Source organism: Cololabis saira, chromosome 7, assembly GCF_033807715.1.
Source record: "Cololabis saira isolate AMF1-May2022 chromosome 7, fColSai1.1, whole genome shotgun sequence".
NCBI classification, from domain to species: domain Eukaryota; kingdom Metazoa; phylum Chordata; class Actinopteri; order Beloniformes; family Belonidae; genus Cololabis; species Cololabis saira.
Genome location: NC_084593.1, coordinates 6246641 through 6269696, shown reverse-complemented (window position 1 = coordinate 6269696; position 23056 = coordinate 6246641). Strand labels below are relative to the sequence as shown.

Sequence of the window (23056 nt, the reverse complement as noted above, 5' to 3'; positions counted from 1 at the left end):
TACATTCGGGGTCTAGACGTTATACCCATTCACAACACTAGATGGCGCCAGATATCTTTTTAAAGCGAATGCTGAATTAAACTCCCCAGGCCAAAGTGAACTCCTGTCACGAAGAAGAAAAATAAAAAAATAGCGCTAAGAGAGAAAAGAGAAGAAAATAAGAGAAGAGATGAAACCCACGAGAAAAGTGGGTGGAAGATCGGCAGGGTAACCGACAGCTGAGGAGAAGTTATGATGCAAATTTCAAGATGATGATTTGAATGAGGCAAAATAACAAGCTTTTTCTCTTGAATATATTGTTATAATCATTTGTTTCAGATGTACTGTAATTATTTTCTGTATGAAAATTGAATTTGATGTTCAAAAGGTCTTTTTTTTTTTGTCTGCACACAAAAAAGTATTTTTTCAAACTTGAGTCTTGAAAAAGAGGGGGTCGTCTTATAATCACGGTCATCTTACATTCGGGCCAATACGGTACTATTGTCATTTAGCGCAGTGATCTCCAACCCCCGCACAGAAAGAAAAAGTAATTTCTGTAGAATCCCCGACTGATGATGGTTGACTCTCAAACTGATGGTTCACAATGTTTTTATTTCTTGGATGTAAACACACTGCAAACACACCGTAAGAGCTATAAAGGAATAAAATAAAATAGAGTTAGTCTTTCTACATTCATATAAGTTTCATTTAACTCAAATACAGACCGACACAGCTGCTCGCTCGGTCGGTAATAACAGCTAACAGTTAACCACAATACATGAGTAACCATGGCAACCGAATCAAGCTGGACATAAATACGGCATAAAATTTGCAAAGAAAACAAATCTTTAGGTGCTTTTTGTGTCAGTCTCGTTTAGTCTTGCAGACACACTTTCTACTGCTGTTAAACTTTTACCATTAAAGTCCGTGACGAGGTCTCAACGAGACGCCTTCAAAATAAAACCGCTAAATATTTATTTTTATTTTTTTATAAAAATACTCATTAAAAGGTAATATATAATTTTCATTATTTTATTTTTTCGAAAATTATGTTTTATTATTATGCATTACTATTATTATTATTATTATTACTACTATAGAGAAAATACCACCGTTTTTAATGCCGATCTTGTCATTTTATTTAGTTTTTATCAGCTATACCTTTAGATCGTTAGAGCGTTAAGGATAATTAATAGATCTGACTATTATAAACCAACAAATAATCATTTTATTAAATATAATACTTTAAAATTCCATGATATAGTAGAGCAGAAAACTGTTTTATTTGCCTTTAAAGCCCAGCAGAAACTGCTTCCAAACTGCATTCAGGAATTGTTCCAAATAAAAGAAACCGCTATGACCTGAGGGGGAAACTCATGTTTGAGATGACGACAGCAAGAACAAATATTAAAAAGAGATGTACATCAGTTAAGGCTAGAGAAATTTGGAACGACCTAAAAATGTGTAGTTCTATCTTCAAGTTTAAGGAAATGTTTAAAGAAAATACTGTAAATAAATATAAAACACTATAATTATAAAGTATACTATCTAAAACATTCTAGAATGTGAAACGTCAATTTTATATTTTGTCTTCTTTATGTATTGTTTGTTTCCACGGAGTAAAGTTAATGTCTCATATTTATGCTGATCATAAGAATAAAAGGGTATAAGCTACGGCTTCTGCCTACACCTTTTCGGCAAAAGAAATGTTTTTTTTTTTTTTTTTACCTTTTCATCTTGTTCTGCAAAAAAGTGTGTACAAGCCGAAATAAAGATTCATAATAATAAGATTGGGCCGTGAAAATATTGTCAGACCGGTCCGCGGTGCAGAAAAGGTTGGGGACCAGTGATTTATCCAAAGCAACATCTGAGACACACACACCATGGAGCAATTAGGGTTAAAGGGATTGTGACATGAAAAACACATTTTTCTTGATTTTTTGTGTTTTGTTGGGTGTCTTGACATCAATTACACCCAAAAAACAATGGACTTTTAACATTCAGTGTATTGTGTGCTTTCTGGGATTTTCCGCATAACTGTGCAAAAACGGCGCATGTGGTTTGGTGGCGGGCCGTTACGTAACGATCCGCTAAATCACCGCCCCCTCCACCCAGCTCCCTGCCTCCTCTCCTCTCCAGCGCACCATAAAGGCTGATTTATGGTTCCGCGTTACACCGACGCAGAACCTACGGTGTAGGGTTACGCGGCGACGCGCACCGTACGCTGAACCCTACGGCGTAGGCGCTGCGTCGATTTAACGCGGAACCATAAATGAGGCTTAACACGGAGCTGTTTAGAGCCTCTTTTGTTCTAATCACCGGAGGAAAACTGCTAAGAAGACCCGCGGCCACTGACTGGACTTAAGATAAGGGGACAGTGCTGCTTGCATGCCTTTATTTTTATGATTGTTTGCTGTGGTTCGCCCTCCTGCTTTTCCGTGCATGCTTCGCCTGTCGCTCCGACGCCGCTGTGAGCGTATGGCTGGGCTGGAGGAGGTTTGGAGGAGGAGCGGAGCAATGATTGACAGGAAAGGGGGGAAAGGAAGCATTTTTCACGGCGCAAAAAAACACTGTAATAAAAAGCCAGGAAAAGAGTACTAGAGTGAAGTTTTTCTTGTTACACTCTTTTAGACACATTTGAGGGATGTTGGCCAAGACTTTTAATAGTGTTAAAAGCATGTTAAAAATGATGTCACAATACCTTTAAGGGCTCAAGGGACCAAGGTGGCTCATCTTGGTGCCATTAAGCTGGATCCTCCAGACCCGAGCCCTCCTCTGCAGCCACTAGACTACTGTACCACCCCCGACCACTCAGCGCTCGCTGGGCTGAAAAGTTTTACTCTTCTCAGATTTTGTCAAGACAACGCAACAGAGACACGATTCAGACCAGCGCTGCTTCATGTCACCACACTCAGCGGACAGAAACGCTGCCGCTGATTCCAGCACGCACGTGTGTCTGACTGGTGAAGTGTTGCACACCTATGAGACGTTCAACAGACCCGTGCACAGTTGCTTTGAAGGCTAAAAACAGAGCATAGTGCCGTTATTAAACAGAAACTGCAGGTGCATATTAACTCGTCTCGGCATCCAGGTTGCAATGAGTAACAGATTAACAGAATAGTATTCTAGTGAGTACCGGCGCTCCAGGAGAGAGCTTATTTTAACTTAACATTCCCAAAACATGAGGAAAGTTGAGTCACAAGCAACTTATAGATGCACAGCAGCATGAGTCAGGAACACGAGAACATGGAAAAAAAAAAAAAAAAACTAGAGCATTTAACTACAAAGAAAAAAGAAAATCCTCTTGTTAGACTTGTTTCTGTCAGAGTGATGAAATACCGGGTAAAACTACTGCTGAAAACGATGTACGGCTGAACCCAAATTGCTCTGGAAATATTTTTTATCAGAAACTGTTGTGAATCAGATTTTAATATACACCGCAGCCGGATTTTTTTATTTTTATGAACATCCTGCTTTTCTTGTTAAATTTAGAAAGGCCTCTGCAAACTTACAAACGTATCTTGCAACCTTTTGGAAAAATAACCGGCAGAACTTTACGATCAACAACCACAGACCGACCAAGCACCACGTCCGATTCTACACTACAGTCATTACAGTTTTATTAAGCTTTTTTTTTTTATTATAGCTATTACTAAAAAGCATTTTATGATGCTTTTAAAATTTAGAACAGCATTTCCCGGGTTTTTTTTTTTCCTTCTGTGCACACGTCAACTTCCGAGCAGGTTTTTCTAAAGGATTACACGGACAGAATATTTGAATGGAGCCGTTTAATCCATGTGGGTCAAAGGGAGGGATCAAGAAGAGCAAACCAAACACGGTTCAGCTTCAGGTTCAGAGCTCATTGGACAGAGCGGGATCCAATTATCTCCCACTAAATCTGAACAACAGCCTACTGGATTATGTCCTGCGGAAGAGAGGACGACACCACGACAGCTAAGCCTTCCTCGTTTTACTTCTCAGAGACTCTTGAGCCTCTTCTTCACCCCAGTTTGAGTTTCTAAGCAATGAGCAGACTTTAACCAGGAGCCACATATTTTCACATGCAACAAGTGTCACAATATGACTTCAGTTCTACTCTTGAAATTTACTCAACATGATCATTTTAAAGATCGCTGATAATGAAAAGTCTTTCACAGTGAGTGATGTGTTTATAAGAAAAATCAAGAAGGAAAAGGAAGTAAAAAAAAAAAAAAAAAAAAAAAAAAAAAAAAGGTGCAAGGAGTCCGTTTAGGTTGCAAAAACAATCCAGGAACACCACGTCCATAAAAACATCTCATCATATTATTAAAATGCAGGCTGAGCAAAATAAAAGGAAAAATGATGATAATGATGAAATAATGGTACATGATGATAACTGCTATATTTATTAAGAAAATCTATCCACTGGAACTTCCGGTGATGGTGTGGCGAGGAGCGGCTGCTCACTGAAGAGGCAGAGACGCTTCAACTGAATTAACTTAATAATATTCGCCAAACTCATTAATATTTATACACAAAGTGGCTAAAAAGATGGACCTTATGACCAAACCTAAAAAATCTCGAGTGGGAAATACTCCTGGTCCTAAAATCAACGAAGTATTTTCGAAACAGACCCGAGCCAGCAAGGTAATTAGCAACGAAGCGAGCAGTGAAGCTGATGGTGAAGCTGACGGCGCGGCCATGGCGGGCAGGACGGCGGGAGGCAATTCGGAGATACTGGACGAAATCCGTAACATGAACCAAGGTTTGCAACTGAAAATACAGAAAGTGGGAGATGATGTGAAGACGATTAAAGACAACCTGGATTCACTGAAAGCGGACGTGGCTAAACTGGGCTTCAGAACCAGCGAGGCCGAGGGGAGGATTTCGCAGCTGGAGGATGAGAATATGCGCCTGGCCGACCTGTCGCGGAGCATGGATGGTAAGATCACACGGCTCGAGGCTCGCCTGGAATATCAGGAAAATTACAGTCGCAGAAACAACGTTCGGATCAGAGGAATACCAGAAGGCACGGAGGATGGGCGCGGAGTGATGGATTGTGTGAAAGAAGTGCTTCGGTGTCTGTTTTCAGACACTTCAGAAAACGTGGATAACATGACCGTTGAGAGGGCGCATCGGACGCCCGCAACGAGACGCACCCCACGGGATGGACTCATCACCGGCCCGCGCCACATCCTGGCGAGATTCCTACGGTTTACTGACAGAGAAAAAGTGCGACTCAGAGCCAGGGAGCTGGGAACATTTCAATGGAAAGGCACCAAAGTGGATTTCTTCCCGGATTTTACTAAGGATGTGCAAGACAAGAGGAGCAAATTCACGGAGGTCAGACGCACATGCATGAAACGGGGTCTGCAATATTCAATGCAATATCCCGCGGTGTTCTGGGTTACGGTCGGGGGAACGAGACGCCGCTTTGAGGACGCAGAGGCAGCAAAACGGTGCGTTGATAATCATCACCCGGCTGGAGAAGCGGAATAGACTGGAGCTGATGCCGACAGGACAGTGTTTTATATCTTGTAGCCCATGCTACTAAACGGGGACAATGTGAGTACAATGTTTATTTTAGTTGGGTTACATATTTCCTGATATGGTTCGGTTTATATAAGCACATCTAACTTAGCTGCTAAAGCAGTCTTTTTGGTCTCATGTTGAGCAAGTTACTCGTTGGTACGCCCTGTTTTCATTTTTCTTCTTTTCCTTATACCTTTACAAGGCTCATATTTTACACTGGTAAACTAAGTGTTTTTCTTCTGGAAAAGTTCAGATGCTGTTTGATTTGGGCAGTTTTATTACCTTTGTGCTTTCATTGCTGGCGGAGGGGATATTAAAAGTCCTCTTTGAGAGTTCATTATTAAAATATAAAAAAAAAAAAAAAAAAAAAAATTTGATAAGATTTTTATTAGACCATAAGTTTGGTGATCAATATGTTTACAATGTAGTTGGAGCGTCGTTACTCGGAAGACCTCGGGACACATCATTGGGACCATGGTTTTTGTGGGGGGAGGGGGGCTGGAATCTGGGGTATATGAGGGGTTCATGGTTATTTACAAGGGGAGGGAACGCCAGTCATGTTTTGTTTTGCACTGTATAGATAATTCATGGTTTAAAGTTACTCGGTTCAGAATCCACAGGTCAGATTTTCTATCTTACATAGTTAAGTAGCCATGGGGACTAGTATTAAGATTTCTTCCTGGAATGTGAACGGTCTGGGCTCATTTGTAAAAAGGCGAAAGGTGTTAAGTTATCTGAAACAAAAGAACTCAGAGGTGGTGATGCTCCAAGAAACACATTTATTGGAAAAAGATACTATTAGAATTCATGACAGATGGATTGGCTGTGCCTATCATAACACTTTTAATCAAAAAAAGCGGGGGGTATCTATATTATTTTCAAAAAAAGTGAAGGTCAAGGTAGAGAAGGAATTTAGAGACAAAGAAGGGCGGTTATTGATACTACTGGTTAATTTATCAGGGCAAAATATAATTTTAGGCAATTTATATGCACCTAACGTGGAGGACCCAGACTTCTTTCTTCAACTTAAGAAATATATTTTGGACTTCGGCAACTTTCCTGTAATTATGGGTGGTGATTATAACCAAGTACTGGATGGGTTTTTGGATAGATCTGGGTCCAACATTATCAGACCATCTAGGACTCAGGACTCTATAAGGGCCTTATGTAAGGATACAGGACTGTATGATATATGGAGACTTCAAAATCCCACAGCGCGTGATTACACATTCTTTTCAAACAGACATTCTGTCTTTTCTCGGATTGATTATTTTTTGATTTCACACACTCTTATTGAAAGCACTGAAGCCTGCAGTATAGGCACGATAGCTCTGACAGATCACGCCCCTATTGACTTAGTTATCACGTTTGGAGACGCACGAGAAAGATCTAAAGGCTGGCGGATGAATACTAGTATCCTACAGAGTGAGACATCCTGTGCAAACCTTCAAAACCACATTAAAACATTTTTTGAAATTAATAATGGAACGGCTAATCAGAGTAATGTATGGGAGGCCTTTAAGGCTTACATACGGGGGGTCTTGATACAACAAACGGCACTAATAAAAAAACAGGACAAATTAAAAATATCTAAATATGAGCTAGAACTTAAGGAGCTGGAAAAGGAATACTGGGAAAATCCTAACAATACTTGCCTAGCTAGTCTAGTTAAGGCTAAGTATGAACTAAATACTATCTTTACAAAAAAAGCAGAATATTCCTTATATAGGCTGAAACAGAAATGGTATGAGTCAGGCGACAAAGCCAGTAAATTGCTAGCTAGTAAATTGAAAACCCGAGAAGCTGCCTGCCAAATTGGGGGGATCAAAGACAAAAATGGGAAGCTTGTCACTAATCATAAAGAAATTAATAATGTGTTTAGAGAGTTTTATGAGGAACTTTACAGATCAGAGGGCCAGATGGACTTAATTAAGGCAAAAGATTTTTTCAAACGCTTAAATCTTCCTAAATTGTCAGAAGAGGACATGAGGAAGCTAGATAGCCCAATAACTCTAGAGGAGCTGACTAGAACAATCAAGATGCTGCCTAGTGGGAAGACCCCAGGTATTGACGGCATACCTAGTGAATTCTATAAGAAATTTGCGGAGGAACTTGCCCCTGAGATTTTAAAAACATTCAATGCTGCTATTGACACAGGGCTACTCCCACCCTCAATGACAGAGTCAATAATAACCCTGATATTGAAAAAAGGAAAAGACCCTCTAGAATGTGGGAGTTATCGGCCCATTAGTCTCCTGTGCTGTGATGCCAAGTTATTTACAAAGCTTTTCGCAATGAGAGTGAATAATATAATAAGGACAATTATACATCCGGACCAGGTGGGGTTTGTGAAAGGCAGGACCTCTTCAGACAGCCTCAGACGCCTCCTGCATTTAATTTGGAAGTCCAAAGATATGGACACCCCAATAGCTGCGTTGTCTCTGGACGCGGACAAAGCGTTTGATCGCGTTAGTTGGAGTTATCTAATTTTTACCTTAAAAGAATTTGGATTTGGACCTATGTTTCAAGATATCATAAAGCTTATATACAGTCAACCTAAATCTATGGTAACAACCAATGGTCTGAGGTCGACTGCTTTCTCCCCCGGACGTGGGACTAAGCAGGGAGACCCACTCTCACCGCTATTGTTCATTATTGCACTGGAGCCCTTAGCAGAGGCTATAAGACTAAATGAATCAGTGAGGGGTGTCACAATGGGTGGCCGGGAAAACAAAATGTTAATTTTTGCAGATGATATTCTGGTTCTGATGTCGGACCCGCAGAGATCTGTACCCCCAATGCTGGATCTGGTCAACTCTTTTTCGGAAATATCGGGGTATAAAATAAATTGGGCCAAATCTGAGGTGATGCCCCTGTCGAAGCATTGTTATAGAAGCAATTTTCAAAATTGGAAATTTCAGTGGGTGCCAAAAAATCTGAAATATTTAGGCATACTTTTAAACCCCGGACTTGAAAATATTATATCTGATAATTTTGACCCAGTATTGTATAAGATAGAACTCCTCCTCAAGGGATGGGATAAATTGCAGATTTCATTATGGGGGAGAATCCAAGTTATAAAAATGGTGGTAGCTCCCAAACTGAACTATCTTTTAAACATGCTACCCCTGAGCGTGCCAGTGACTACATTCCAGACAATAGATAAGATGTTCAGTCAGTTTATTTGGGCAGGTAAAAAGGCTAGGATGAAGTTATCAAGACTACACGTGAAGATAGAACATGGGGGGCTAAGACTTCCGAATATGAAGCTCTACCAGGAAGCATTCTTAGGGGCTCAGATAGTCTCCCTTTTCTCGTGTAGGGAGGACAGACCTCTGTGGGTAGACTTGGAGGAAGAAGTGAACGCCCCATTCAGAGCAACAGATTACCTAAGTCAGGATCTGAAGACTGATAGTCAGAACCCAATAATCTCTCATACTAGGAATACCTGGCATCGCATGCACAGAAGGGAGGGAGCATCCCCTTTCTTGATAGAGTCGGCCTCGATATGGAATAATCCAAAATTGAGAATAGGAGGGAAGATGTTCTTTTGGAAAGAGTGGCATAGGAAGGGGATTGAGCACATCGGAGATCTTTACCATAATAATGCACTGAGAACATTTGAAGAATTAAGAGAACTTTATGATTTACAAAGGAAAGATTTCTGGAGATTTCTACAACTTAGAGACTGTCTATCTAAAGTAGGCCCTATGGACACCAGGCTGCCTACTCAGTCTTCCATGTGGTCTAAATTGAAGTTGCTGAGTACCCTTCCACACCTGGCAGGTCAAATATATAACTACCTCACGGATGGACTTAATAACGCTATCATGGGCCTAAAAGCTGCGTGGGAAAGGGATTTGGGGATCACATATGAGGATGATGAGTGGCACAAACTGGTGAAGGACATGCTTACACCAATGAGGGACGCCAGGTCTAAACTGGTTCAATTCAAGATATTCAACAGACTCTATTGGACACCTGTGAGAAAGCATAAGGCAGGACTGAGTCTTTCCAACATCTGCTGGCGATGCCATACGGCACAAGGGGATATCACCCATATGTTCTTTGACTGTCCTAATTTAGCTATTTATTGGCATAGGGTCATGAAAAAGATCAATGATAGCCTGAACACCGATGTCGCTCTCACACCCGCGCTTTGTCTCCTGAATAGCCTAAAAGAAAATATGAGAATAGTCGGGAAAAAAGCACAATGGCTTAAGGTTGCACTCACTACAGCTAAGAGGGTTATACTGAGACACTGGGCGGGGGGTAACGACCCTACTTACTCAGAATGGTTCACAGCTCTGTCAGAAACTGCATCATACGAACGTCTGATATATAAAATAAATGGCAAATTAGACACTTATAATGAAATCTGGGACCCATTTCTAACACAGATCATGGATCAGGGAAATGTAAACTAACATAAAAATGACTGATGAGGATTCAGAAACAAAGTCAACAGTGCACCATGTTCGACTGGCGGGGCGGGGATAGGGTCAGGGGATGGGAGAAAAAAAAAAAAAAAAAATTCCTTCCAGATCAAACATTCACTGGGTTAGTTTTTCACGTCTTCATATGTATATGTAAAGCAGGCATATGTTATATGTACTTCTAGGTATAGAATTTTATGTATAGTCATTAGTTAATTTTGATCTTTTAGTATTATTTCACTTTTTCTGTGTCTTTAGTTTCTATCATCAATGTCAACCTTTGGTGAATTCAGCTGTATCTGCTATTTTTTTATTTTATTTATTTTTTTTATTTATTTATTTTTTTTTTACTTATTTTTATATACCTCTTTATTTGCATATTTTTGCTGCTCTGATTATGCACCTGTGGATGCATTGGACTGTCGTGATGAATGTCTGTGAAGGAAACAATAAAAAGTATAATTGAAAAAAAAAAAAAAAAAAAAAAGAAAATCTATCCACTCACTGACAGCCTTCTTCAAACGGTAACATTTGCAAAAAGCCAATTAAATTTGGGGTTTTATGTGAGTTTAGATTTTAGTTTTGGACCTGCCAGCATGGGAACTGACAATAACAGGCTCAGAAATATTTTGACAACCAGTAAATTGGTTCAAATGATGGTGAATGATTTATAAAATGGTATATACCTATGAGGGATGGGCCAAAATATCGATTTGACAATATATCGTGAGACTTTGCCGGCCGAGTCGATATCCAAAATTTGAATAGATGTTTGTTTTTCTTCCAAATAATAAATCTTACTTCAGACGGGTTGTAAATCCAGTATGACTTTATTGTATACATGGTCTTAAATAATATTGTTAATCTTAATTTCCTAATATGTAAATAATGTGAAAAACATATGCAAGTATGTTGTAACTTTAGTTTGTATAGTTGTAATAAAACGGCATGGATAATTTGAATTACATTATTTTGACTCTGTTTGTCCCGTGAATTATCACGATAATCTGATGTACGTGCAACTCAGATTTTAAGATACATAAGGCGTTTTACTGATTTTAGTGAACTATGTATAACATTGCAATATATCGCAAAATTTGGATATTGCAATATCATATTGTGACTCAAATATTGTGATGTGCATCGTATCGTGAGGTCCTTACCCACCCCTAATACCTATTGACACCTACTTTATGAGATTTTTCCAGAGTGAATGATTATGGCTGGTCAAGCTGGGACTTTGAATCATTTTAAATGTTTTGTTTTGATTTCATCATATGTATGTTTTTTTAATTAATTATAGGCTTACGTGAAAAATCAAGTCATTTCAATCAATAATGTTTTGTTATAAGAATTTAAAAATAAAAAAACGCCAAAATAATATTTAGAAAATCTAATCTATTGAAAGTTGCATAATCACCAACATTTGAGATTGGAAACGTAATTTGTCTCAGAGATTTTGTTTTTTCAAATCACAATATTAAATCTGATTAGAAAGGCTTAGAGACATCAGCAACTGGCATTTACTGCCAAATAAATACCTTTTTTAAAAAAAAAAAAAGGCAACCTGCACATTCGACCAATAGTGGAGGGAATGGGGGGGGGAGGGGGTCATGAGGGACAAAAACAAAACTAAAAACATGCTTTTCATCTTAGCGAGAGATGCACTAATGACCTGCAGGAGTGCTCAGCATGCTTTCTCATCAGGAGCAGGAGAGCGCGCAGCGAGCCTGGACCTGTCGGCAGGGGAGTGGCTATATTTAAACACCTGTTAACCTCTGGATGATGACACAGCTCCAGGGGGATCGCCATGAGCAGAGCACCAGCGTGCAGAACATGAGATGGTTTAAGTGCAGCATCGTGTCCCTGATTCATACATACGTGGTCAAATAAGAAGCTTTTATCCAACAAAACCAAGCTGGTTTACTTATCGGAGGCACGGGTTGCATAACAATTGGAATTAAACCATTGTAGGTAATGTTAGACTTAAAAAGCATCGTTGCTTTTATTAACTCTTGAACAAATGTAGGCATCCTTGCTGATCTTCTCATAGGACGTCAGGTCAACCACGTAAATGTCTTTAGAAAGAGGATCTCGCTCCCACCTCTGGTGTGTACATTCTTTTCACTTTAAAAAAAAAAAATATTTATGTTAAGCATAGGATAAAAAGTTGAACTCGGATTTCTAGGAAGTATTTTCACAATCGTTATTTTAATAGCGGGACTCTTTCCTGCGGCGCCTGTGTAAAGGAGCGCTGCGGCTGCGTCACTTGATCGCGCTGGACCAATAACAGCGGCCCCTGATGTAAACAAACCTGACGTAATCCCATGTGGATGCAACCTCGTCTTCCCAAATATGTAGAAAAATACAATATGAGCCGAAAAGTGCACAAAAATGACTAAAAACAGTGTTATATGATGCCACAATGAAAATGAATTATAAACTAAAGTGAAATAATAAAAAGTGCCCATAATGTGATTGTGTATCGTTCTCCTTGCCGTTTTTTTTATTTGTTTTAATTATTTTTTTTGCAAGTTCCTTGTTAGGATGAGCGGTTTTTAATGGATAATTATCTTCATTATCATATTCAAATATATCTACTTGAGGGAGGAGACAGGGAGGAGTGTTGCGGTCCTGCATGTGCGCACAAATCCACGTTGATTGTGATGTTCAAAGAATCGTGCGTGGATTTGGGCGTACGCACAGTTTTGAACATCTGATTTTTTTATTTATTTCTTTGCATACGCAAGAATTCCACGCACGGATTCACGTTGAAATCCACGCACTCTTTGTACATGAGGGCCCAGGTCCCTGTGGGACTGATAGTCAACAGCCACTGGCTCATCCGGGTTTCAGGGGCGGTTCTTACCGATATATCAGCTGGTACATCTTTAATTATGACTCACGACACTTGAAAATTAGCTCCGAGTTAGACAAACTGATCAGATTTCAACTCATATGTGAAGCTTTCAGTGCACTGCTACAACCCACAGCTGTAAACCCAACGGAAATAAAAATGCTAATTATTGATCTTTTTATCTCCCCCCCCTCCCCTTACCAGCAGCATGGACGGCTGCTGGTAAGTGAAGAAAAGAAACCCCACGGATCATAACCTCAACATTATTGAGCGAAAGAGGAAACAAAAGACGCGAGGAGGGCTTATTGCCCAACTTGTCGGAAGCCTGGAATCTAGGCCTGTGTTGAAAAAAAAAAATCGATTTCCCAATTTTAAAATCGATTCTCATATTAATTCCTAAAAATCAATTCATATGTCTAAAGATCGATTTTTTTTTTTTTCATCATTAAAATACAACTTTTGGTTATTTTTTTGTTTATCCCCAAAAAAGGAACGAGAATAACTGGTTCCATGTTTTTGCCTTTAAAATATGTTTAAAAGGTATGAAAACATTAAAGTGTTAGGTTATAATTGCATAAATTGTCTATATTTCATTACTTTATATACTGTCATTTGCAAAAAATGATAAAAACCAAATGCTCAAAAATTAAAAACCAAAATAGACCAAAAATGGAACAAATAAAAACGGAATGTGGGAAAAAATAAAACCGATTTCATCCGTCTCTGTTTCCTCCCTGGATCTGTTTGATCATTCTGACCCACGATGTTTCTGAAAGCAGTTCTATCAGCATTCTGGGAGCTGATTGGTCCTTACAGCATCATTAGCTGCAATACTTGCTGTTTAATATCAATATAATACTAGTAGTAATATTTTGCATAACTACAGTCATATAATTCATGCAACAGCTCAAAAAACAGTTTTAATAACACTAACCCAAATCAATATCGGAATCAAATCAAATCTTATCAAATCGATTCTGAATCTTAAGAAGAATCAATTCTTGACATTTGAATCGAAACCCAGCCCTACTGGAATCCCAACCAAACGCTGATCTACTTACCCAACACTTTTATCAGAGAGACCATTTTTAAATGATAAAACAATACATCTCTAATGTGCACTGCATAGAATTTTAAAGATAAACGTCAAACAAAGAGTTCACACTGATGATTTTGTGTGTGGAAAGTGGGGGGGGGGGTTCAGAGAAGATGAATTGTATAAAAGCTACTGAAGAGGGAGCCACATGAACAGGGAGAAATCTGATTACCGTAGCCTATTTAAAAGGCGGTGGTGGAGTTAATGAGCGGTGAACTGATTAAAAGCGACTGCACGCACAGCAGGATTGAAATGACCATCAAACACAGGAGAAGGGTGGCAAGGATCAACACGGACACTGCATGACAAGGTTTAGGAGGACCAGATGAGTTGATGTTGGGAGGAGAAAAGCGTTAACAATGGGGTTAAAGGGGGAGGTAAAAGCTAAAGCAGACCTGCTTCCTCATCCTCATCCTCCTCCTCCTCCTCATCATCATCAGAGCTGGATGAAGAGGGGGCTGCTGCCGGGCCTGAGGTGGTGGCAGAGGCTGAGCTAGCTCCACTATTAGCAACATATCCATACTGCATGCCTGTTGGAAGGGGGAGTGGGAAAGGTTCGTAAGAAAAACGCTCCAGACTGGACGACGGCAGCCGTCGGGGCTGATCAGCTCGTACGCTCCGCGCCTCCCAGGAAAGGTTTTCAGCCAGCATAAACAGCACAATCAATCAACCCCATCTCGCAATCAAGTTATCTTTATAAACAATATTATTTGTTCACTCAAACTTGACAGTTTTTCTTATAAAAACGGTCAAAAATAAAAAGTATTTACAAAAAAGGAAAAGCCATCCATGTAGCTGACAAGGCCCCACTTCGTGGGACAAACCACATTTAAAACCAGACAGACAAAAGCACTCGTGACATTTATTTGCTCAACATCTAAAAGACCCTCCAGCAAAAATATTTTGAATTCTCTGGTAATGACAAAGAGGGTGAAAGTGTAATATGACTTGAATGTTGCTTAGACGAGGTTTTAACATCAACTCAACCACAACCTGTTATTCAAAAAAATCATGATCATGACAAAAAAAAGAAAATTGCAGAATAAATGTTCAGCAGAGTATAAATATATCTAGAGGCTGTTGCTACTTTACAGCTTTGGGGTTTTATTACAGCCGCCAAGAAAATGCTGTTCCATAGTCGGACGACTGGTGGATGTATGGAATAAATTAGATAGGAATTTTTAATTATGTAGAACCTTAACCTTATTTAAAAAAGCATTGAAAAGAAGGAGGATTTCCTTATATTAAATTAATGAGTGGTGATGCTTGTTATGTTGATTTGGGTATTTATTTAATTGGTGATTTGCTTTGATTTTTTTAAGGATAAAGGAAACATGTAGACTGCACCTTTATTTTAAAAATCTTTTTTATTTCTTGAGGAATTTTTGTTATCCGCATGGAGGCAATTTGTTTTACTGGCAGTCTTTCTCTTACTCCTTACTTTTATTTCATTAATTTAATTAATCTTTTTGAGGGTAAGCAAATAATAAGCTTTGCTTCAGCTACACCTTTTTCGGTCTAGATGTTATTTGTTTATTTGTATATTGGAAACTTTTTTGTAATGCTTTCTTGGAATAGTGTATTCGTTTTCTTGTTGTAATTTTTATTCTTTTATTTTTTATTTTTTGTGTCATGACCGAAATAAACTAAACTAGTCACAATTTACAAAAACAACAACCCTTATTTATCTCATCACAAACAAACATGCAAAAATACTTGACACTTGTTTAAAGACGCATGCAAAGCTAATGGAAGCATGTTTTACAACATATACAACAATAAAAACACTTTTGTCTCATTACTCTGCCCATCTTATCAAACATGTGTCTTTGCTGCCCAAGGCTGACATGGACAGAGTTGGAGGCAAAACTTCTGAACAAAGAGTTTTCACAACGTGAAGAAAACCTCTGAGGTTTTTGGATCTAAATAGTGCAATAAGAGTCAGCTGTATTATATAAACACATACTACTGAACATAGGTTGCAAAGTAAATGGATCACAACTGAAAAAGTAAACCGTCAGCGAGTTCCTGACCCGGAAACCTGTACATTTGCATAGAAGCTCACACCTGCACTTTAGAAAGTGCTTGTGTGTGTACATGTACACAGACACACACAGTTGACGTGTCCTTAGTTCTTCAAGTGCACCTGCTAACACGTAAACTGTTGACATACGCTACTTTGACTAACTAAATTTAGGATTATCAAAACTGGAAGAGAAAAAAATCTAACTCAGAGAACAGAAGTAGGCCTGTGTTGAAAAAAATCGATTTCCCAATTCTAAGTCGATTCTCATATTAATTCCTAAAAATCGATTCATATGTCTAAAGATCGATTTTTTTTTTTTAATTTATTTATGTATTTTTTTTTTTCATCATTACATTACAACTTTTGGTTATTTTTTTGTTTATCCCCAAAAAAGGAATGTTTTGTTGGACACGAGAATAACTGGTGCCATGTTTTTGCCTTTAAATATGTTTAAAGGTATGAAAACATTAAAGTGTTAGGTTATAATTGCATAAATTGTCTATATTTCATTACTTTATATACTGTCTTGGGGTTACATTTGCAAAAAATGCTAAAAACCTAATGCTCAAAAATTAAAAACCAAAATAGACAGAAAATGGAACAAATCAAAACGGAATGTGGGAAAAAATAAAAGCGATTTCATCCGTCTCTGTTTCCTCCTGGATCTGTTTGGTAATTCTGACCCACGATGTTTCTGAAAGCAGTTCCATCAGCATTCTGGGAGCTGATTGGTCCTTACAGCATCATTAGCTGCAATACTTGCTGTTTAATCTCAATATAATACTAGTATTAATATGTTGCAGAACTACAGTCATATAATTCATGCAACAACTCAAAAAACAGTTTTACTAACACTAACCCAAATCAATATCGGTATCGAATCGAATCAAATCTTGATAATCGATTCTGAATCTTAAGAATCGGAATCGAATCGATTCTTGACATTTGAATCGATTCCCAGCCCTAAACAGAAGAACTACAATCTAACATTGTTGTGTTTAAACATATAATCTTGTTGATCGTAAATATTCAGGGAGATCACAATCTTTCCATTCAAGTACAAGCAGTTAATTTAAGCACCAATTTTCACATTGGTGGAGAAAAAACCCAACCGTTAGTAACTTCCATCTTTACACACACACACACACGCACTCTAGGTAGGACTTTCCTGTAAAACACCAAACAACTTAAGTATATTTGTTGTCCCGGTCAGGATTCAGTGCCCTCTCACCTTGGTGGTGTCCCGGGGAGGAATGCACCGACGTGGAGGGGGTTCCTGAGGGCGGCCGGTCTGCGTCTGCACCCCCACTGTTCTGTGTGACCCCGCGGTGGGATTCGTAGCCGTGAGGGACCTGGTGGCTTTGGTTGTAGACTTGGTGGTTGGTCTTCTGGGCTACACAGAAGAAAACAACAAAAATCCCCCAGAAGCTTTAAGATCCAGTTGGGAGACGACTAAAATAAAACATATTCTGAAGCCGGAAGTCAAAACGTACATAGGTTTAGCTTCTAAGTAAAGTTTGCACCAGAAATATGGCAATCTGGATGTGAAAAACTGCATCAACAGTAGGGATGGGCGGTATGGACTAAAAAATGTATCACGATAATTTCTGGCATTTATCCCGATAACGATAAAAAAATACCAATTCAACTCCATCTTTTTAACTATAAATCTATTTTCTTTCTTTCTTTCTTTCTTTCTTTCTTTCTTTCTTTCAGGCTCATATCTTTTTTTCTTTCAGGCTCATATCTTTCTTTCTTTCCTTCCTTCCTTCTTTCTGGCTCATTTCTTTCTTTCTTTCCTTCCTGGCTCATTTCTTTCTTTCTTTCCTTCCTGGCTCATTTCTTTCTTTCTTTTTTTCTTTCTTCCTGGCTCATTTCTTTCTTTCTTTTTTTCTTTCTTCCTGGCTCATTTCTTTCTTTCTTTCTTTCTTTCTTTCTTTCTTTCTTTCTTTCTTTCTTTCTTTCTTTCTTTCTTTCTTTCTTTCTTTCTTTCTTTCTTTCTTTCTTTCTTTCTTTCTTTCTTTCTTTCTTTCTTTCTTTCTTTCTTTCTTTCAGGCTCCTATCTTTCTTTCTTTCAGGCTCATTTCTTTCTTTCTTTCCTTCCTGGCTCATTTCTTTCTTTCTTTCTTTCTTTCTTTCTTTCTTTCAGGCTCATATCTTTCTTTCAGGCTCCTATCTTTCTTTCTTTCAGGCTCATATCTTTCTTTCTTTCTTTCTTTCTTTCTTTCTTTCTTTCTGGCTCATTTCCTTCCATCCTTCTGCTACTCTGATAACAAAAAAAAACAAACTATTTCTCTGCTTGCAGCAATAAGCAAATAAACCCAAATATCGACCAACCAGGACATACATGGGTCAATGACGTGACGCCTATATTTTCTGAAAAACTGATTTTTTTTCAGAAAATATTTTTATTTTATTATTTTATTTTCAGTTTAAATGGATATAAAATACCATATATATGACCTACCTTTCCCACATATGGACTCACTTGAATTTTACAAAAAAAATACTAGTTATTTGGGATTATGTTGTTGTTCTAAGCGTCAAAATGTCATGTGGTGCGACCGTCCGACCAGGACTCTTGTTTTGAAATCACTCTAAATGTTTTTAAATCAATCTTCTTCTATCTGGCATGATTTCCGAAGTGTCTTGTAGTGTGTAAGATTGCAACACATTTGTATTTATATTTCCATTTATGAAATATCATGTGGTGCGACCATTAAAAAAACAACAATTTTTGTATAATACTGAAAACTTGTAAAAAAAAAAAAAGATGTCAAGATATTAGGAAATGTATTTATTTTAATATGAATCACGGTTGCACCACATGACCTTTTTTAAGGCTAGTGCCAATTCATCTTGACAAAAAACTCTGAAATCCCTTAATTTAAAAATTTTATATGAATTTGTGTGTACACAACATTCTTAATGTTGACCTACATACCTGTGCTTCCTTGACCGTTGACTGTCGCCACCACCTGCCCGTGAGGACTCACTCCGTACCCGGGCTGCACTCCGGCCACCGAGGGCGGCGGCGCCGCGCTGTGCTGATGCAAGGGTGCACTCATCTGGATGGGCATGACTCCAGGTGTGGACGCGTTCTGGGATGAACTGAGGGTGCCGTACTGGCTACTTCCTGGAGCGGATGGGTATGAAACGATGGGGCAGAGGGTGTTGCCCTGGCTACCAGCGGGTGCTGGGACCAAACTGGGATACTGCTGCTGCTGTGGATGATGGTGGTGCTGTGCTGGGGGGGTTTGGTACAACTGCTGTCCATAGTAGGACCCTGGAGCGGCATAGGGATGCTGCTGCTGCTGCTGCTGCTGCTGCTGCTGCTGCTGCTGCTGCTGCTGCTGCTGCTGCTGCTGCTGCTGCTGCTGCTGCTGCTGCTGCTGCTGCTGCTGCTGCTGCTGGAAAGGCTGTTGGTTGTAGTGGGCATTTGATGGAGGGGCTGCTGGAGAGGTGAGGGTAGCGTAAGGCTGGGAAGGAGGAGGGGCAGAGCCTGGCGGAGCTGTGTATGGAGCAACATGACGCTGAGGCGGCTGCTGCTGCTGCTGCTGCTGGTTGTTGGGGTAGTAGTGAGCACCGTGGGCCCCGGGAGGGGCCGGTGCTTTGCTGGGGGCAGAGGTGCGATGGCCAGGGATGGTGGGGTAGCCCTGCTGCTGAGGTGGGGCTCCGTAGTAGCCTGCAGGCGGGTACATGGATGAGTAAGTCTGCACTGGACCTGCAGGACACGGACACACGGGGCATGTCAAAACACTACTACCCTTCTGCGTAAGTCATCACTAGGAATGGGTGATATTTTACCGTTCATGATATACCGTCAAAAAAATTCCCCACAGTAAGAATTTGTCAACTCGCAGTAAAAACGATAAATTCCTGTTGATAACGTTTTTGTGTAAAGCTGATTTATGGTTCTGCGTTAAATCCACGCACAACGTACGTGTGCAGGAAGGAAGGAAGGAAGGAAGGAAGGAAGGAAGGCTATGAGCCTGAAAGAAAGAAAGAAAGAAAGAAAGAAAGAAAGAAAGAAAGAAAGAAAGAAAGAAAGAAAGAAAGAAAGAAAGAAAGAAAGAAAGAAAGGATAAATTCCCGTTGATACGTGTTTGTGTAACAAACATGGCAGATCTGAGTCATTCCAGTTTTGCAGTACAGGTGTAACTCATTTAATTGTTTTTTATTAATTCAATTTAATTGGTGTAGTTTAGTAGTATTTAGTATTCTTTTAGAGCAGTGTTTTGGGGCTCCAAAGACTGAATGTGGTGATAGATTTATAGTTACAAAGGTGGAGTTGAATTGTTTTTTTTTTTTTTTTTTTTTTTAAATCGTAATTTTTATCGTTATCGGGATAAATGCCAGAAATTATCGTGATACATTTTTTAGTCCATATCGCCCATCCCTAGTCATCACTTTTTCATTTCTTTTTCTCCGGAAGAGTTTCTTCCCCCAAGCTGTTGCTCTGATGAATCTCATCACTCATAGTCTCAGAGTAATCAATCACTGTACAATAATAATAATAACCACAATCATATGCTGTAACGATGCTCCTTCCAATAACCATGACTACCTCATACTGCTGCACCTTTCACTTTTTCTTTCACTTTAAAAAAAAAATAAATAAATAAAAATTGTATACATGTTAATAAGAGCCGTCCTTTGTCTATTTACTGTTTTTGCGACTATTTAAATATGGGTACAGTGAGCGAAATAACCGGAGTCAAATTCCCTGTCTGGCATGTTCATACTTGGCCAATAAAGCTGATTCTGATTATCACCAACATGAAAAATACACAAAAAATAAGAAAGACCAAAATATACACACATAACAAGACAACAGGTGGGGTTTCAAAGTGTGTACATAAAATAAAATACATATAGAGTATATATTTTTTTACATTTAAGAAAATAATATGTGGAACTGTCCTATTATAGATGCTTTCTTGAAATACGTGATCAAAACAATTTCTGACATTTTAAAATCCCATATTCTTGATCCTAAAGTCTGGATACTGGGAGATATCAGTTAATTAAATATGAATTATCATAAAAAGTATTTCATTCTGCTTGCCGGCGGCACCACAGCAAAAAATTGTATTTTAAAAAACTGGAAGTCAGAAAACCCCCAGCACCCAAACAGTGGATCAATGAACTTGGATCATATAGTACTCCAGAAAAAATATTGTTTTCCGTTAGAAAAAAACTAGAGACTTTGACCTTATTTGGGGACCTTTTTTGGATTTTTTGCCTTTATTGGACTAATGATCTGAATCATCTACTATATTAATGAATGTGTTTACGCAGGACTTGATTATTTAATTTATTATTCATTTTTGTTCCAGTATTGATAGACATATGTTAAATAATTTTGAACGATGTAATCTAATGACCATATGAGGGAGGGAAGGGGAGAGGGTGTGCTGTTGTTTATTATTATTATTATTATTATTATTATTATTAATTTATTTATTTATTTTGGTGTATGAAAAGTAAAAAAGGGGGGAAAATATTGATAATTATATTGTTATTGTAAATCTTATTTCTTTTTTTTAATGCCCTCAATAAAGACATCTATACAAAAAAGAAAATAATATGTAATAATATAAATAATACGATATGATATTGGTTGCCAAATATCATAAAAAAACATTTTCACTGAATTGTATTGAATGTAGTGTGTGTGTGTGTGTGTGTGTGTGTGTGTGTGTGTGTGTGTGTGTGTGTGTGTGTGTGTGTGTGTGTGTGTGTGTGTGTGTGTGTGTTTATTGATTTGTTTGGTTATCAAATAAAATTTAAAAAAATAAAAATAGGTCAAATGGATATGTTTGGCTTAAATATGATCACTATTTAAGATAAAAATAAAACTTAAACTTCCCCTGATGTCACATGATAATTCCCAGCTAAACCTGCGACTGAATATTATTATTATTTTAAATGATCGGGAAAACACGAGCATTGGGTTCATTTTAATCTAATAAAATGCTGCTCAGATTGGTGCATTAATGAACCCGTAGATCGAGTCCTGGTGAAGATTGAGCTGCTGTTAGCAGGTGTTAGCTCCGTTAGCTCCGCTGCTGCTAACACACTCATCCTCGTTTATCCGTGTTTTCATCACGATTTAAACTTAAATACGCAACAAGATGAAATGCTACGAGTCTAATCTGCACATTTGCACCGGTCTAGCGTGATAAAGCCGGGAGGGGGCCGGCTGGGCACCCTGGACCCCCCGGGTTACCGTTCTGCACCGGCGGCGAGTCCTGGCTGCAGCTGCCCGGGCTGGTGAAGCCCTGGCCGGACATCACTCCCGCTCTGGTCCGCTCTGGTCCCCGGAGGGTCCTGGAGGGTCCTGGTCCTCACCTGCTCCTGGTCCTAGCCTGGTCCTAACCCGGTCCTGGCCGGTCCCCCCCCGCCCGACACCTCACCCCCCGGTGGGAAGTTCCTCCGGTCCGGTAGGGAGGCTGGATGAGCAGCTTAGCAGGCGGAGACCTGCTCCATCACGCCCCCTGGTGGAGATGAAGGGAAGGGCAGGGGGTGGAGAAACATCAGGGGGAATTAAGAGGGTGAGGAAGAGAATCAAGACCAGGCAGGAGGAAAATAAACATAATAGTGAGAGGAGGAGGATTTTTTTTCATTATGCACTTCGAGAAAAAAGTCGAAATGTCAAAAAAAAAGTCGAAATGTTGAGAAAAAAGTCAGAATTTCGTGAATAAAGTTGAAATGTTGAGAAAAAAGTCGAAATGTCGAGAATAAAGTCGAAATTTTGAGAAAAAAGTCGAAATGTCCAGAAAAAATTCGAAATGTCCAGAAAAAAGTCGAAATTTCGTGAATAAAGTTGAAATGTTGAGAAAAAAGTCGAAATGTCGAGAAAAAAGTCAAAATGTTGAGAAAAAGTCGAAATGTTGAGAAAAAAGTCAAAATGTCGAGAAAAAAGTTGAAATGTTGAGAAAAATGGTAGAAAAGTCGAGATTAATGTTGAAGTACAATTTTGAGAAAAAAGTCAAAATGTCGAGAAAAAAGTCAAAATGTCGAGAAAAAAGTCAAAATGTTGAGAAAAAAGTCAAAAAATTCGTAAATAAAGTCGAAATGTTCAGAAAAACTCGAAATGTTGAGAAAAAAGTCGAAATGTTGAGAAAAAAAGCGATGGGAAATCCTCC

At 38.9% G+C, this 23056-nt stretch overlaps 1 protein-coding gene across 1 annotated transcript in view; it reads right to left on the bottom strand.

Annotated features, from left to right (window-relative positions):
* The window catches only part of sec24b (SEC24 homolog B, COPII coat complex component), a 62951-nt gene extending 40572 nt beyond the window's left edge, over positions 1-22379 (bottom strand). The window contains exons 1-4 of the mRNA XM_061724757.1: positions 22138-22379; positions 18850-19629; positions 17137-17298; positions 14275-14409 (exon numbers count right to left, since the gene is read on the bottom strand). Of these exons, the coding sequence (XP_061580741.1) occupies positions 14275-14409; positions 17137-17298; positions 18850-19629; positions 22138-22201 (1141 nt within the window). The 5' untranslated portion in view covers positions 22202-22379. The remainder of the gene's footprint in view (positions 1-14274; positions 14410-17136; positions 17299-18849; positions 19630-22137) is intronic.
* Positions 22380-23056: the final 677 nt, after the last annotated feature.